At 41.1% G+C, this 18,535-nt stretch overlaps 1 protein-coding gene and 1 pseudogene across 6 annotated transcripts in view; both read left to right on the top strand.

The window, feature by feature from the left end:
• The window catches only part of DYM (dymeclin), a 329,646-nt gene that overhangs the window by 41,165 nt on the left and 269,946 nt on the right, over nucleotides 1-18,535 (top strand). For 5 of the 6 annotated variants that reach the window (XM_053205580.1, XM_027068935.2, XM_015072241.3 and 2 more), the window contains 2 exons: nucleotides 7,843-7,936; nucleotides 8,909-9,042. The exons of the other annotated variant lie outside the window; for it this stretch is intronic. In XM_053205580.1, the coding sequence (XP_053061555.1) occupies nucleotides 7,843-7,936; nucleotides 8,909-9,042 (228 nt within the window). The remainder of the gene's footprint in view (nucleotides 1-7,842; nucleotides 7,937-8,908; nucleotides 9,043-18,535) is intronic. 6 annotated transcript variants of the gene reach the window in all.
• LOC106974937 (60S ribosomal protein L10a-like) lies at nucleotides 16,917-18,511 on the top strand (annotated as a pseudogene).

Raw genomic sequence — 18,535 nt, 5'->3', positions numbered from 1 at the left:
CAGGCTCCGGGCTCTGAGCGGTCAGCCCAGAGCCCGACGCGGGGTTCGACTCACGGACCGCGAGATCGTGACCTGAGCTGAAGTCGGACGCTTAACCGACTGCGCCACCCAGGCGCCCCTATAATTTCTTTTTTAAATAAAATTTCTTTTTCAAATTAATTTATTTTTCAGAGAGAGAGGGGGCACAAGCGAATGAGGGGCAGAGAGAGAGGGTGAGAGAGAATCCTACACATGCTCTGCACTGTCAGTGTGGAGCTTGAAGTGGGGCTCAAGCTCAACCAATGTGGGGCTCAAACTCAAAAACTGTGAGATCATGACCTGACTTGAAGTCAGAAGTTTAACTGACTGAGCCACCCAGGTGTCCCTGTATCTTCTTTTTCTTCATCATCTTTCTTTTCTTGAGTTTCCTCCTTTATGTTTTTGGTTCAGTGTTTCTATACATTACAGTTTTGTAAAGATTCTAGTGCATCTTTTATTTCATTTTTAATCATTCTTTGTTTTTTTCTGTGTGTCAGACTACTCTCTTTTCATTATACTCATTTTTCCCAGGGGCTTTCTGGGGTTTTTTTTCTTCTTTCTTTCTTTCTTTTTAATTTTTTTATAAAATTTTTTAACATTTATTTATTTTTGAGAGACAGAGAGGGAGCACAAGCAGGGGAGGGGCAGAGAGAGAGACAGACACAGAATCTGAAGCAGGCTTCCGTCTCTGAACTGTCAGCACAGAGCCTGACACGGGGCTCGAACCCACGCACTGCGAGATCATGACCTGAACTGAAGTCAGATGCCTAACCAACTGAGCCACCCAGGGGCCCCTCTTTCTTTCTTTCTTTCTTTCTTTCTTTCTTTCTTTCTTTCTTTCTTTCTTTCTTTCTTTCTTTCTTTCCTTCCTTCCTTCCTTCCTTCCTTCCTTCCTTCCTTCCTTCTTTCTTTTTCTTTCTTCCTTCCTTCCTTCCTTCCTTCCTTCCTTCTTTCTTTTTCTTCCTTCCTTTCTTTCTTTCTTTCTTTCTTTCTTTCTTTCTTCTTCCTTTCTTTCTTCTTTCTTTCTTTCTTTCTTTCTTTCTTTCTTCTTCCTTTCTTTCTTTCTTTCTTTCTTTTCTTTCTTTTCTTTCTTTCTTTCTTTCTTTCTTTCTTTCTTTCTTTCTTTCTTTCTTTCTTTCTTTCTTTCTTTCTTTCTTTCTCTTTCTTTCTTTCTTGACATTTGAGGGGCACCTGGGTGGCTCAATTGGTTAAGTGTCTGACTTTTGATTTCAGCTCAGGTCATGATCTCAGGGTCGTGAGATTGAGTCCCATGTTGGACTCTGTGCTGAGTGTGGAGCCTGCTTGGGATTCTCTCTGCCCTTCCCTCCCTCTCCCTGCCCCTACCATTCCCCTGCCCACTCTGTCTCTCTCTCAAAATAAATAAACATAAAAAAAAAATAGTCGATTTTCTCTTCTTCCACTGATGATGCTTGTTACTCAAATTCGTTTGATAGTTTTTTCAATTTTTTATTTTTTTACGGTTTATTTATTTTTAAGAGACAGAGACTGAGCACAAGTGGGGGAGGAGCAGAGAGAGAGAGGGAGACACAGAATCTGAAGCAGGCTCCAGGCTCTGAGCTTCAGCACAGAGCCTGAAGTGGGACTCGAACTCGTGAACCATGAGATGATGACCTGAGCCTAATTCGGACACTTAGCCGACTGAGTCACCCAGGTGCCCCCTTGTTTGATAGTTTTGATTCAGTTCTTCCTCTGAAGGTTTACCATAGCCTGTTCCTTACTCTGTTGTTACTGTTTTGTTTTTCCTTATTCATGAAACTAGCAAATATTTATTGAGCACCTACTATATTATAGGCTCTATTCTGTATACTGTGCTATATATTGCATAATATATTCCATATTCTGGCACAAAAGACTGACCTAGATTCCTGACCTCATGGCTCTGTCTCATTAGGGGAATCAGACCAGAAATAAACAGACCTACTTTCATATGCTGTGTGTCTTCAGAAAACTAAAGCAGGGTAGACACACAGAGAGTACCCATGTAGGTATGTTGTTTGCTGTCAGAGAGGGTGTAAATACACCTTGTTATTAACTTTGTTCCTTGTGTGGATCCTGTAGGTGCTTGTTGAATCTGCTATTATTTAAGCTTGAAGGCAGGCTCCTGCTGTTTTCTAACTTAATTTTAGAACCCAAGAAGGTTTTATTTTGTGTAGGTTTTGCTTGGTTTAAATGGGGCCTTCTCTTACCCTTACTCTTTGGCTTTGGAGAGAATTATAAAATTCCCTGAAGGAACATCTGGGTCAACATTTTTTGTACATGTACCCTCTAGTGCATGTTGCTCTGTGTCTGGCATGTTTATTTCTCCCCAGTTGTTTTCAGCGGGGTTTGGGGGGGTAGCCTCAGAGTTGGTGTAGGAAGTAGGAGGGAAGTGTAGGAAGTGGGATGAGTAACGTAAGTTTTCTTGTTGGAGTAGACAGAAAGGGGGAGATTTTGTCCTTAAAGTTACTTTCAAGTGGTTAGCCTTGCTAACCGTCCATTGATTACCAAGTAAATACTCATCGGTTCTATAAACTCTGTAGTTCAAGTGTTCTCTGTTTTGGTGGGGAGAAGGACTGTCTGCCTAGAATTAGCATTTGTGTGAACTTGTGTCTTGCTGTGTATTTTCAAGGGTGTTTGATATTTAGGTTTCGTGCTTCTAGAAATGTGGGCCAAATAATGTAATAAACTCCCATAAGTTCCTCTTCTGACTCCACTCATTTTCAGCTAATGGGCAGGCTTCATCTATATCTCTCAACCATTCACGGAAGTATGAAACATGTACAGAAAAGCCGACAAACAGAGAGCACGTCCTCGCATATTAGACACCAACCTCAGGCATGTCATTTCATCCATAAATATTTTGGCATAGATCCCCTAAGAGGAGTTTTTTGTTTTGTTTTGTTTTTTTAAGGAAAACAATACCACTATCTTACTAGAAAGCAATTAAAAACATTTTTTTTAATGTTTATTTATTTTTGAGAGAGAGGGAGAGACAGAGTGTGAGCAGTGGAGGGGCAGAGAGAGAGGGAGACACAGAATCCGAAACAGGCCCCAGGCTCTGAGCTGTCAGCACAGAGCCCGATGCGGGGCTCAGACTCACAAACTGTGAGATCATGACCTGAGCTGAAGTCAGATGTTCAGCCGAATGAGCCACCCAGGCACCCCTAGAAAATCATTTTTAACATTATAAAATAACCACTGAGTGTTCACATTTCTGATTGTCTTAGTTTATGTGACTCAGGAACCAAAATAAAGCCTATCTGTTGTTATTGGTTGATACGTTTTTATGATTCTTTTCATAGCTAGGCTCCTTCTGCTATTGTCTCTCTCTTTTTTTCCCTTATTTATTTATTTATTTATTGAAGAAAGTGGGCAGTAGAGTTTCCCACAATATAAATTTTGTTGAGTGCATCCCCATGGATTGCTAACCTGTCTCTGTCCTAGCTTCTGTATATTTATTGGATTGGGGACTTGGGTATTTTAGTGAAATAATGGGAAAGGTTGTTTCAGGGTCTGGAAGCAAGTCCAACTTTCTTACCCCAGATGGAAATTTTCTTTATAATACCTTTACCTGAATGTTACTCAGACTTTGCTTGAACTCCTGTAGAGATAGGGAAGTCTCTTCTTTACACAAAAGCTATGAACAGATTGCTACAAGTTCAAACTCTAGAGTGAAATGAGTTAGTTTTTAATTTAAGTGCCATTGTTATTTAATTTTACAGTTGAGGAAACTGAGGCCTGGGGTGGGGGGCTGAAAGTAAGTTGCCAGGTGTCACAGCTAGTCAGTGGTGCAGCTGGGATTTGAACCTAGGCAGACTCTGTGGTCTAATTCTGTTATGCTTTTCTGCCTTCCTGTCAGTTATTCCCTGTTCCTGCTCTGGCTTATTCAGCTTGAACGTCATATTTGATTTTTACCAATTAACTTTGATTCCATTAAATTCCATCCAGGTGTTTTGGAATATTGAGTCTACCATTGGGTATTGTTGTTGAAACAGCAGGGAGTGTACTTTGTTTTATTAGTCTGTTTCCCTGTCTGCATCTTGTCTAAGAGTAATGTGAAAACTGAAATGTTTTAGAATGTCAGCTGCATTAAGACTGTGCGTCCTGAGTATCTCCTTAGTACCTGAAAGAGTACTGGGTCCATACGTAGAATTAGCTCAATAAATACATGCTGAATGAATGAATGAAAAGAAAAGGTATCCACAGTAGTAGTAGCTGGTTGCTGTTCCCAACAACACAGTGTTGTTTTTTTGTTGTTTGTTTTTAAATAGCTAACCGTTTATAAATTCAAACAATTACTTATGAAGTCATTCAGTAATAAAGGACCTGTTGAATGAACACAAGATTGTGAAGCTGGGGTTCTGAATAATGCTTGTAGTCATATCCTCTTTGTTTCGGTATTTTTTTTAATTTTAAATTTATTTTTAACGTTTATTTATTTTTGAGAGAGCGCAAGCGGGGGAGGGGCACAGAGACAGGGAGACACGGAATCCGAAGCAGGGTCCGGGCTCTGAGCGGTCAGCACAGAGCCCGACGCGGAGCTTGAACCCCACGAACCGTGAGATCCTGACCTGAGCCGAAGTCAGACACTTAACCAACTGAACAACCCAGGTGCCCCTGTTTCGGTATTTTGTTTCGGTTTACAGCAGCTAGGTAACAATAATTCACACAGAGATGCACTTGCAAACATTAACTTTTTGTGGGTTTTTTTTTTGTTTTTACACAGTGTATCCTGAAATCTCAGGATATTCTTTCATTAAGCCCCAAAGCTTGAAAGAGAAGCAGGAAATTTTTTATTTCAAAGTGTAGCTGACAAGATTTAACATCTAATCACATATCTATTCTTGATTGTAACAGTCGGACAAAACCCACCTTGACTTACCGCACGTGTCGCACCTTGCTGCCCACAGTGGGGTTTTCCGTTCAGCGGCAAGGAGCACCACCTGGGAGACAGTGTTGTAGACTCGCAGGTCACCCTCGACACCTGCGAGATCAGAATTGGAACTTTAAGAGTGCCTTGTGATTTAAAGGCACGTTAAGTCTTGAGAAGCGCTGTTAACTTCAGCAGGTGCAGGGGGGTGGCCCTGGGGTTCTGTGTGTCCGGCAGGCTCCCACATAACACTGTTGCCACCAGTCCCTGAACCACGCTTGGAATAGCAAGGTGCCGCAACGCTTTATTGCAGAGAGAAAGTTACACTGTAACTTGCACTGACTCAAGCTGTGACAAGAACAGCTCCCCAGCAGGTTGACCTGAATTAACTTGACAGTTATTGAGCACCGAGCAGGTATGCTGTAATGGTGTACTTATTCCCATGTGTGATTTTTTTTTTTATGCATGTGTGTGCATACCTGGATTTTTAACAGTTCTGGAGAACTTCGTTCTTTCAAATCTTTGACACATTTTCAACAAGTTCAAATGTATGCATAGAGATGGCAGCAAAAGATAAGTGTCAGGTCTGAATTTTTCTGGGGCGTCTGTGTGGCTCAGTTAAGCACTGACTTCGGCTCAGGTCCTGATCTTGTGGTTAGTGAGTTTGAGCCCCGCATCAGGCTCTGTGCTGACAGCTCAGAGCCTGGAGCCTGCTTCGGATTCTGTGTCTCCCTCTCTCTGTGCCCCTCCCCTGCTCGTGCTCTGTCTCTCTCTCTCTCTCTCTCTCTCTCTAAAAATAAACATTAAAAAAATTTTTTTTTAATGAATTTTTCAGGCAGCAGAGGCCAGTGTGTTTGAGCGTTTGCATTTCTGTTTTTCAAAATAGTTAAAAATACATTTCGAAAGAGAAACAAATATTCAGAACTCTGGAATCTCTCAGTTTGAAAACCGTAAAGCAAAAAGACTGGACATTTGTCACTAACATTGTTGGCTTTGGGCCCAACACTTAACCTTTCTGGGTCTCTTTTTCTTCATCAATAAAATTAAAGTTTTTGGCTAAATGGTTTCTTCCTTCTGATGAGTTTTTTTTTTAAGTTTGTATTTAAATTCATACAGTGTATTTAAATAACGTACAGTGTAGTATTAGTTTCAGGCGTACAATACAGTGATTCAGCATGTCTGTATCACAAGTGCCCTCCTTAATCCCCATCACTTATTTCCCCCCTCCCACCGCCAGTAACCATCAGTTTGTTCTCTGTAGTTAAGAGCCGGTTTCTTGGTTTGCCTCTCTCTCTCTTTCCCCCCCCCTTTGCTCATTTGTTTCTTAAATTCCACATAGGATGTGTGAAATCGGATGGTAATTGTCTTTCTCTGACTTACTTCACTTAGCATAGTACTCTTTAGCTCTGATGGGTTCTTAACTTCTGTGCTTCTGTGATGTATTAAGGTTGTCCAGAGACCCAGTGAAACTAATGGTGTGAATTCCCATTCAAGTCCAAAGGCCTGAAAAACATAAGAGCCAGTGTCGTAAGTCCCTGTCCAAGGGCAGAAGGCTAACGTTTTAGTTCAACAGTCAGCCAGAGGAGGATTCAGTCTTCCTTCGACCTCGGTCCCGTTCATGCCCTTAATGTGTTGGATGATGTACGCCCACTTTGGAGAGGCCCGTCTGTTTTACTCAGCTGAAAATTAAAATGCAGAAACATCCTCACAGATACACCCAGAAATAAGTTTAACCGGATATCTGGGCATCCTGTGGCTCAGTTAAGTTGACTCGTAAAATTAAACATCACGTGTGTCTTACTGGGCAGCCTGATAGAGCTTTATATCTTCATTAAGTCTGATTCCTTGATTAGAGGGGTTGGTGTAGCACAGCATTTTAGAGCCAGGGATTGTAACCAGCAGACAAGGATGTGTCCTTGAGCGGTAACAACAGAGACGTGAGGATCTGTGAAATGGAGGTGATATTGGTGCTTATCCCATAGTTGGTTTTGAGGATTTGGTGAGGTGATATGTGTAGAGCACTTACTGTATATTGGTCAGTGTGTGTTACCTGTTGCTCGATGAGAAAACAGGTTGGAGAAGAAAAGTAATTTGTCTGAGGTTTAATATTCTGTTAATTATAGCCTTGGATCTAGAAACCAGATCTTCTGATTCTCATTACTGTATCCGCTCAATTCTTTGGGCTGTACTTGTTGAAATGCCCCCCTTTGAACTTAAACAACTTCTTGAGCAAATTCTTTAAAATTGTATTTGATCAAAATAGCTTCCCCCGGCCATAGTGCTTTATGTGTCTGTTTTTCGTTAGAATGATTTATGATGATCCAAACAGAGTTTTTGCCTTTACAGTTGATTGTATTCTGTATACTGGGAATCCTTTTTTGAGTTTTTTTTTAACATTTGCTTTTCTAAAGAGAAATAATGTGTGTGTGTGTGTGTGTGTGTGTAAATTGAGTATGTATCAACTATTCTCTCTTTACAGTTTTGAATTCTGCTATGAATTGGCTACTTTGTCCTATTGTTTCCATCATTTTCGGTTTGCAAATCATTTTTTTTAAATTTTCTAAAATGTTTTTTATCTGTGTTTGAGACAGAGAGAGCACGCAAGCACGTGGGGGAGAAGGGGGAGGGACAGAGGATCCAAAGCAGGCTCTGTGCTGACAGCAGAGAGCCCAATGCAGGGCTCGAACTCACGGACCGAGAATTCATGACCTGAGCCTAAGTCAGACGCTTAACTGACTGAGCCACCCAGACGCCCCTTGCAAATCACTTTTTGTTCAAAATTAAGACCAGCAATTTCTCTCATTGTTTATTTTCCTAATTAGATGTGAAGTTGGTCATAAGGTTTGTCTGTGAGCAACTTCAGCTTGACAGCTTGGTTTTATAAGTGTTTTAATATGTTCACTTTGATTTCAGTTTTTAATTTTAACTTTTTAAAACCTTATCTTCTCTTGCAGTTGTAAACAATCCTCGAACAGGAAACCTTGGTGCGCTAATTAAGGTCTTCCTTTCTAGAACCAAAGAACTAAAACTTTCGGCAGAATGTCAGAAGTAAGCTGGCTGATTAAATCATGTTCTCTTTATATTTAGCAATATGAGTATTTTTCATTTTTTGGTGGAAATGGATTATGGTCTTTTTGAAAGCTATAAAGGAATTCTCATTATTAAAAAGTAAAAGAGAGGTTATAATTTACTGTCCAAGTCATTGTGGTGAGGTTATGGATTCTGGAATCTGTTTGATTTCAGCATTTCAGACAATCTTCAGAAATATATTCCTTAAGAAGGTTAATAGCAATGTAATTATTATTAAAAAAGATAGTTTCCCCGCCCCCATTATTATTGCTGTTCATACCTAGTTTAAATTATGACTAAGTTTGAGTATTTCATTCCACATCTGTTTCCTTTCTTCCTTTCCTAGTAGATGAAAGAAAGTTCTGATTAGATATTATAATTTTATTTTTATTTGAATTCCAGTATAGCTAATGTAGATATTAAAATTTTATATTTGATGCCTTGGAAGGTTAATCTTTGATGCCCTCAAGCATTTTTTAAAACCAGTTTTGCTTCCAAGCAAATTATATTGAATCTAATTTAAATTTTTCTTGTTGAGTTCCTGCTTACTAATACAAATAGTGACTATTGTCCTGGGCTGCTGGCAGTGCCCCATTTAAAATTTTGGTCGTGTGTTTGCATATAATCTCTTTATGTTACTATATTAAAAAAAAATTTTTTTTTCGCTTTTCTTTGCCCTGCCCACATGTGGGACAGGTACGAAGTTAAGAACAAAGAGCGGCCATACCTAACGAAAATATTTTTGTTAGGTTGACTCACTAAGTAAAATGTACAGCATGAAACATGAAGTGGATTGGCACAGAGTAATATATCACTAGCCATGAAAAGATAGGGACGCTGTGTTTATATTACAAACGGAATGGGCAAAACGACCGAGAAATCATGAACTGCATGGTGCCCGTGCTCCTGATGAAGTGCTGATTCCCGTGTGGTTTGGTCTTTCCTTTCTAGCCACATCTTCATTTGGCAGACACACAACGCTTTGTTTATTATTTGCTGTCTGCTGAAAGTGTTCATCTGTGAGATGTCAGAGGAGGAATTGCAACTTCATTTCACGTACGAAGAAAAATCTCCTGGCAGTTACAGTAAGTATGGCCTTTGAAGATGTTCCAGGGAGAGCACGTGTAACACGGAAGGATGAAACCTGAGGAATCAAAGCATAGTGTTGAAAATTCTCTCTGTCTTCCCTTGTCATTTTTAAACGACCTGGCACGCTGTCACTCCCTTTTCTCCTATATTTAAATGAGCCAGAGCTCTCAACGTTCTTTTTTTTTTCCTTTTTCTTTTGAAATAAGGAAGCCGGTAGCAGCGAAGCTTTTACTTACTTTGACGCATATGGAAAATAAAAATTAAAAACCACAAATATACCTTTCAGAAAACGGGGTTGTCAACTTAAGTATCATTACTAGGGGAATACATTATTAAAGGAGACAACCAATCAGAAGTACGGATTTTAGACATATTGAAGGTTACTTTCATAGGACGCAGCAGTCTCTGGCTCTTTGGTTCTACTTGATCAGAAATAACATTTAAGGGCAGTTTTACGATGCCGAAATGTGTGGTCTTTGTCCGAAGACACAGGGAAATGTTGCTGTTTTCTCCTGATATTGCTGGGTTTTTTGTGTTACTTTTTTTTTTTTTTTTTTTTGGCAGTAGTTAGGAGGGCCTGTAGTTTTCAAGATGGTGTTTTATGTCTTAGCATGAAAACTTACAGCCTGGAAAGTAGAAGGGCGGAAAGGGATTGTTATGTGAAATACAGGGAGTATAGGATTTTGTATCTACCCTTCCCGCTGACTTCTCTCTGAGGTTTGCAAAGGCAGTGTTGCTCCTGGTTCTGGGTTCATTTTTCTTTCTTTAAGAGAGAGAGAGAGGTGCAAGTGAGTGAGGGGCAGAGAGAGAGAGAGAAGTGGGGCTCACCCAAAGTGGGGCTTATGTTTACCTGAAGCGCGGCTCGAGCTCACCTGATATGGGACTCGAACTCATGAACTGTGAGATCATGACCTGAGCCAAAGTCAGATGCTTATCCTGGACTCATTTTTCAAACTATGTCTCTAGGGGTGCCTGGGTGGCTTATTTGGTTAAGCGTCCAACTCTTGATTTCAGCTCAGGTCATGAGGTCACGGGTTTGTGCATTTGAGCCCTGCATGCAGCTCTGCGCTGACAGCCCGGAGGGAGCCGGCTTGGGATTCTCTCTCCCTCTCTCTCTCTGGACTGCCTCTCTCTCCCACCCCTGTGTGTGTGTGCGCGTGTGTGCGTGCGTGTGTGTGTGCGCGTGTGTGCACGCTCTCTCTCTCAAAATAATTAAACAAACTTAAAAAACCATGTCTCTGTTCTCATCAGACTTATTGTCTACCTAGGGTTTTTTTTTTTTTTTAAATGTTTATTTATTTATTTATTTTGAGAGAGACAGAGACAGCACAAGTTGGGGAGGGGCAGAAATGGAGAGAGAGAATCCCAGGCGGGCTCTCTGCTGAGAGCGTGGAGCTCGAACTCATCAACTAGGAGATCATGACCTGAGTTGAAATCAGGAGTCAGACACTCAACTGACTGAACCACCCAGGCGCCCCCTACCTAGAGCTTTATATGTTGATTCTGAGTTTTAAGAGAGAAATATGTTCAGTTTACTACTGTGATAATCTGTATTTGTTAAACATACATGGATGTTTAAACAGAGCTTTTAATCAGAATTCTGTCTGGCGTGTGTTAATTTTGTTAATGCTAGGCTTCGTTTTTATGATACCGAAAGTGCCAAAGCAGCCCTAGTCGGGGAGGTGCAAACCTTTCCACCAAAGGGGTAGCAGCAGGAATGGAGTGCATGTTTGCTTCATGGGGCCTGAGAGCTAAGCCAGCCAAGAACCTACAAACCCAACACTTTGTTTTGCTTTATGTCAAAACAATTATGCATATATTGTACTTTATTTAGTTAAAAAATTAAAAAAAATTTTAATGTTTTATTTATTTTTGAGAGAGAGAGAGAGAGAGCGAGAGAGAGATAGAGTGCAAGCAGGGAAAGGGCAGAGAGAGAGGGAGACCCAGAATCCGAAGCAGGCTCCAGACTCTGAGCTGTCATTACAAGAGCCCGATGCGGGGCTCAAACTCATGAACCACAAGATCATAACCTGAGCCGAAGTCAGACACTTAACCCACTGAGCCACTCAGGCACCCCTTGACATTTCTACTTATCAGTGGTCTAAGTCCTTTTTACATTTTCTATCAATGTCTTTTTACAGTTTATAAAAGTAATAAAATTAAATGATTGCATACATACTGTTAAATGGTAAAAAAAAAAAAAAAGACATCATTGTGCAGTACCTAAAAACATCCATTTATCAGCTTGTATGTGCATATCCGCATTAGGTATGCCGAAGGCTGCAGGTGTAGATAGTATGCAGTTTGGTTGTTTGAAGGTTGAATTGACGGAAGTACAGGACCATCTACAAACAATTGAGCGCAGTCAGCTGTGGGATTTTAGGATGGTCGGGTTACCACACCCTACAGGATTTTTGTTCCAATTCCTTGTCAAACTGCTTGCGGCGAGATGGATGTTGCTGGCATGTTCAGGGAAGCCTTCTTTCTGAGGCTAATGTGACTGTCAGTAAGCTCCCAGTTTGTGACAGAAATTTGTGAGGATGTCCTCGGTGAACATTTCCCCACGGGCTGTGGATGATATGGTAATAGATTGTTTGCTGCGGAGAATTTGTATCCTCTTGTATCTATAACTCTTGGTGCTCTTCCCTGCCTTTGAGAATAGTCAGAGGGGACAAAGCTAGCCCTAGGGGAAACCAGGAAGCACGACAAAACGGTTTGTTTCCCCTTTGCCTTCTGTGTGAGTTCTATTCCTCCTAGTGTCCTGCGGTTCTCGGTATCATCTTCCATTACCTCCAATACTTAATTTACATTTTGCATCTCCTAAATCCAATATTTGAAGTCCTGAGGGATTTGCATGTATAGTTTGTTTTTGCAAACACTTTGTTTCCTTATGTATTTGAGGATGTTGGTTGTGAGCTTTTGCTGGTTGGATCTCAATCTGAGGCCCCAAATCAGGGAGGGATTTGCATTTGCTGCTGGAGGGATCTAGGGCTGCATCACCCGAGGCCATTAAGCCTCCTCCAGAGGTTCTGGGCCTAATGTGACATCTCAGGTTCAGCTTCCCAGTGGCAACCCGGTGTCGCGGCCTTGTACCATCGTTCATCATCAGGGTCACCCTACCCTTAGAGTTTGTTTACTGCCCAGTGTTTTACTCTGGATTCAAGCCAGTTTGTTCGCCTGTGGTTGTGCTTTTTGGTTATGGTGCAAGGGTCCTTAGAGATTTCCTTTAATTTCTGGAAGCCCATCAATGCACTAAAAAGAGTTATTTTAGCCAAGAACTACTTGTTTTGTATAGGAGGCCTCTTTGGAGTAACTACTCCACTAATATTGCCCCCAGTGGAAGGCAATTATAGTTTATTTACAAACATTTTTACATTTTTTTAAAATGGGGGACGAAGTGGGGTGCCTGGGTGGCTCAGTCAGTTAAATGTCGGACTTTGGCTCAAGTCATGATCTCACAGTCCATGAGTTCGAGTCCCGCGTCAGACTCTGCACTGACAGAGCCTGGAGCCTGTTTCGAATTCTATGTCTTCCTCTCTCTCTGCCCCTCTCCCACTCATGCTCTGTCTCTGTCTCTCTCTCTCTCTCTCTCTCTCTCTCTCAAAAACAAATAAACATTAAAAAAATTAAAAAAAAAATAAATGAAGGAAGAAGCTTTGAAGATTGAGAGACTGAAGACAGAAGAAAAAAAAAGAGGGGGAACGAGCTGAAACGAAAGCCCAGGGAAGTGGGGGACGCTAGGATCGAGAGCACAGAGCGGGGTGCTTTGAAGGAGCATACCATGTGTGCCTGTGAGCAGGTGGTGGTGTGGGTGGGCGTTGAGGGGATGAAGGACATGGGTCATGTGCCAAGAGCTGGGGACAGCAGAATGTGGAGCGTGGTGGTCAGTTATGGCTGTGCAGAGAGTAGGTAGAAAAGACGCTGGAGGTTGTCGGGTCCATGCAAAGGCTCACTTAACCACGTTTCCTTGGCATAAACTAGTTCAATATAAATTTATTCTAAAAAATCATACTGCCCTCAAGCATAGTGGATTGAAACTACATGTTTATCTTTGCGTTCTTCTGAAGCCCCAATAAAACATCAGTAAAAGCACTGTTAGAAAGTCATGATTTTCTTATTAAAGAAGAGGCAGGGGGAACACAGTGTTAACGTTTTGCAAGTTGGAAAGTGGAGTAATGGTGAACTCAACTGATCGGTTAAAGCCGAAGAAGGCTACATGCCTTCAGGGTTGGAGAACTCCAGGAAACAGCCAGTTCTTGCCATAGAACCCTGGAAAGGCTGAGGAATTGGAACTGTCTCCGAAGGCAGACACCCAGGAGGAGTGATGGAAAGAAACAGTGGGTCGCCCGGCTCCTCTCCCCAGCTCTGCGCAGTCAGGAGACCACCCAAGACCACGCCCCTCCTTTGGGCCACCTGGGGAGCTCAGTCGGTTAAGTGTCCAACTCTTAGTTCAGGTCTTGATCTCGGGGTCATAATAAGTTCAAGCCTCGCATTGGCCTCTATGCTGGGCAGGAAGCCTATTTAAGAAGAAAAAACCCACTAGAATCTCTTCTCCAAGAGGCTGAACCAAGATACGGGGGCTCCCTGGCCCAGTGGAGGGGTGGTCTACTGAGAACAGGGCTAAGAGCAAATGCTACAAATGGAGAAGTGAGGCATCTTGACTTGGCTTCCAGGAATGTGGGCACTGGGGTTGTACCCACTATCTCGAAGGTTGATGCATACTCTTCTGGAGAAAATGAACCCCAAACAGGGAAAAGATGTGGAGATGCTGTTGTTTGGGTGTCCCTCAATGGAACAGCTCTGGAACCTCCCCCTGGAGGCAGGCTGTGCCTGTGCACGCAGAAGTTCCATGAACAGTGGCTTCCTTCTGGCAAGCAAATGGGGAACCAAGGGTCCTGAGCAGTTGAAAAAAACTTCCAACTTGTGAGAGACCAAAGCAAGGAAAAGACGATCAAGGATAGAATATTTGTGGGAATTAAAACAATAACCCATAATCATACCTCTCTAACGTAACTACTCTCCTTTTCATTCTCCTCTGGCTGAAAACCTTTCTGAGACTCTTTGGAAGTACCTTCAGAATCCATGATGAATTCATTTAACTAAATGCAGTAAAGGTAAATCTCCCTCCTTTGAAACTAGTTTTGAATTTTTTCAGATGGCTGAGGTGCTTTGGCTCCCATGGCAGCAGGATTTCACTGTTCTCTTCTCTTTGCTTGAGCTACCCTCTAGGGCCTGGAGCAGGCTGTAGCTGAAGAGGTAAACCTGAAATTGTGTAGTGGGTAGGGGAGTTGTTTCTGTCTGGTTTATTTTTGTCTTAGTATAAAACTTAACAGTTTAGTTTCATTAGTTGAGTAACGCAAAAAGCAAATAAAACAGTTGCTGGAAAAAGAACTCAAGAAAGCATGGATTTATTATTTTGAAATATTCAGCATGTAAGATTTGTAATCTGTCTTTGCAGAAAAATAAAAGTGCTTCTAGGACCTCCTGAATTGTTCTTGGCCTTACATTAGGTAATACTGTTTTGTGATATTTCTTTTTTCTCTCTTTCTTTTCTGTTATCAATCAGTGGAATAGAATCATTAAACTTTACTAATAGGTTGCTTTCTGATTTCAAACTATATCACAAAGCTATAGTGATCGAAACAGTGTGGTATTGGCATTAAAGCAGATACAGATCAATGGAACAGAATAGAGAGCCCAAAAATAAACCCACGCATATGTGGTCACTTAATTCGTGACAAAGGTGCCAGAAATATACAATAGAGAAAGGAGAGTCTCTTCAGTAAATAGTGATGGGAAAGTTGGACAGACACGTGCAAAAGAATGAAACTGGCAATCCCTATAAAAACACCACCAGCATTCTTCACAGAGCTAGAACAAACAATCCTAAAATTTGTATGGAGCCAGAAAAGAATAGCCAAAGTAATCTTGAAAAAGAAAACTGATGCTGGAGGCATCACAATCCCGGACTTCAAGCTGTATGACAAAGCTGTAATCATCAAGACAGTATGGAAATGGCACAAAAGCAGACACTCAGACCAATAGAACAGAATAGAGAATCCAGAAATGGACCCACAAACGTATGGCCAACTAATACTTGACAAAGCAAGACAGAGTATGCAGTGGGATAAATAAAGACAGTCTCTTCAGCAAGTGGTGCTGGGAAAACTGGACAGTGACATGCAGAAAAATGAACCTGGACCACTTTCTTACACCATACACAAAAGCAAACTCAAAATGGATGAAAGACCTAAGACAGGAAGCCATCAAAATCCTCGAGGAGAATGCAGGCAGAAACCTCTTTGACCTCAGCTGCAACAACTTCTTATTCAACACGTCTCTGGAAGAAAGGGAAACAAAAGCAAAAATGAATTATTGGGACCTCATCAAAATGAAAAGCTTCTGCATGCAAAGGAAATAATCAGCAAAACTAAGAGGCAGCCAAAGGAATGGGAGAAGATATTTGCAAACGACATAACAGATAAAGGGTTAGTAGCCAAAATCTATAAAGAACTTATCAAACTCAACACCCAAAAAACAAATAATCCAGTAAAGAAATGGGCAAAAGACATGAATAGACACTTCTCCAAAGAAAACATCCAGATGGCCAAACAGCACATGAAAAAATGCTCCACATCACTCATCATCCGGGTAATACAAATTAAAACCACCATGAGATACCACCTCACACTTGCCAGAATGGCTAACATTAACAACTCAGGCAACGACAGGTGTTGGCCAGGATGCGGAAAAGGGGGATCTCTTTTGCACTGCTGGTGGGAATGCAAACTGGTGCAGCCACTCTGGAAAACAGTCTGGAGGTTCCTCAAAAAATTAAAAATAGAACTACCCTACGACCCAGCAGTTGCACTACTAGGTGTTTATCCAAGGGATACAGATGTGCTGTTTCCAAGGGGCACATGCACCCCAATGTTTATAGCAGTGCTATCGACAATAGTCAAAGCATGGAAAGAGCCCATATGTCCATCGATGGATGAATGGATAAAGATGTGGTATATATATATATATATATATATATATATATACACACACACACACACACACACACACACACACACACACACACACAATGGAGTATTACTCGGCCATCAAAAAGAATGAAATCTTACCATTTGCAACTATGTGGATGGAACTAGAGGGTATTAGGCTAAGTGAAATTAGATAAAGACAAATATCATATGACTTCACTCATATGAGGACTTTAGGATACAAAACAGATGAACATAAGGCAAGGGAAACAAAAATAATATAAAAACAGGGAGGGGGACAAAACGTAAGAGATTCTTAAATATGGAGAACAAACAAGAGGTTTGCTGGAGGGTTGTAGGAGGGGGGATAGGCTAAAGGTAAGGGTCATTAATGTATTCCTGCAATCATTGTTGCACTATATGCTAACTAACTTTGATGTAAACTTAAAGAAAAAATAAATAAATAGAATGAAACTGGACCCCTATCTCATACTAAACACAAAAATTAATTCAAAGTGGATTAAAGGCTTGAATGTAGGACCTGAAACCATAGAACTCCTAGAAGAAAATATAGGTGGTAAGCCCCTTGATATAGGTCTTAGAGATGACTTTTTTGAATCTGACCCCAAAAGTGAAAATAAACAGGTGGGACCACATCACACTAACCAGTTTCTACCCAGCAAAGGAAACCATCAAGAAAATGAAAAAGCAACTTACTGAATGGAAGAAGTTACTTGCAAGTCATATATCTGATAAGGGATTAATATCCAAAATATAAAAGGACTCAGCGCCTGGCTGGCTCAGTTGGTGGAACCAACTCTTGATCTCAGGGTCATGAGTTCAAGCCCAAGTTGGGAATAAAGCTTACTTAACAACAACAACAACAGAAAAGCCTAAGGATTCAACAGTTTTTGACCTGTTTTCGGGTTATTGCAGTGCATGGCACCACAAGCTGCAAAGCCTCCTGTAACACCCTGTACGAGGCGGTGCGGGAAGTCCTGCACGGGAACCAGCGTGGGTGCCGGAAGTTTTGGGAGATGGTGGAGCTGCATATCACCTTGAATATCTGTGGCTCTCAGAAGGACAAATGCTTCTTGGGCACCATTGGGCTTAAGTCCACTCCCTGCCTGAAGTTCTCTGTATGTGTTTTGGGGGACCAGCAACACTTGATGAGGCCAAGGCTGTGGATATTCCCCACATGGACATTGATGTGCTGAAGAACTCAACAGGAATAAAAAACTAGGCAAGAAGCTGGCCAAGAAGTATGATGCCTTTTTGGCTTCATAATCTTTGATTGAGCAGATCCTGTGAATCCTGGGCCCGGGACTTAATAAGGCTGGCAAGTTCCCTTCCTTGCTGACCCACAGTGAGAACATGGTGGCCAGAATGGATGAAGTGAAGTCCACGATCAAATTCCAGATGAAGAAGGTGCTGTGTCTGGCATGAACGTTACAGATGATAAGCTTGTATAGAACAGCTGTCAGTTTCCTGGTGTCACTGCTCAAGAACAATTGGCAGAAATTCTGGGCTTTCTACTTCAGGAGCACCATGGGGCCCCAACATCTGTACTAAGGCACAGCTTAATAAACCATAGTGCTATCATAAATATATAATATATATATATATACATATATGTACATATATACACACTATATATAATATATATACACACATATGTATTATGTATTATATAGTACAACTCAATAGGGAAAAATAATCTGATTACAAATGGGCAGATGATCTGAATAGACATTTTACCGAAGAAGACAGATGGCAAAGAGGTACATGAAAAGATGCTCAACATCACTAATTATCTGGGAGATGCAAATCAAAACCTCAGTGAGATATCACCTCACACCTGTTGGAATGCCTCTGGTCAAAAAAGGCTAGAAATAGCAAGTGTTGGCAAGAATGTGGAGAAAAGGTGAGCCCTTGTGTACTGTTGGTGGGAATGCAGCACACTGCTGGTGTAACCACTATGGAAAACAGTATGGAGATTACTCAAAAAAATTAAAAACAGAACTACCCTATGACCCAGCAGTTCCATTTCTGGGTATTTGAAAAAAAGGAAAACACTAATTAAAAAAAATGTATGTACCTGCATGTTCATTTCAGCATTATTTGCATTACCCAAGATATGGAAATAACCTACGTGTCCATTGATGGATGAGTGGACAAAGATGATGTAGTATATATACACAATGGGATATTTATTCAGCTATAAAAAACGAAATCCTGTCATTTACCGACAATGTGGATGAGCCTTGAGGGCATTAGGCTATGTGAAATAAGTCAGAGACAAATACCATATGATCTCTCTTATATGTGGAAGTTAAAAAATATTATACATATATCAGGCTCATAGATGGAAAGAACAGATTGGGGGATCGGGGGTGGTAGAAGTAGGTACATTTATTTATTTTTTTAGTATAAATTGAATGCAAAAAAATAACAAAAGTAGAATTTAAGAGGATAGAACTTTTTTTTTTTTTAAATTTTT

Source organism: Acinonyx jubatus, chromosome D3 (assembly GCF_027475565.1).
Source record: "Acinonyx jubatus isolate Ajub_Pintada_27869175 chromosome D3, VMU_Ajub_asm_v1.0, whole genome shotgun sequence".
NCBI classification, from domain to species: domain Eukaryota; kingdom Metazoa; phylum Chordata; class Mammalia; order Carnivora; family Felidae; genus Acinonyx; species Acinonyx jubatus.
This window is presented reverse-complemented; position numbering and strand designations above follow the sequence as displayed.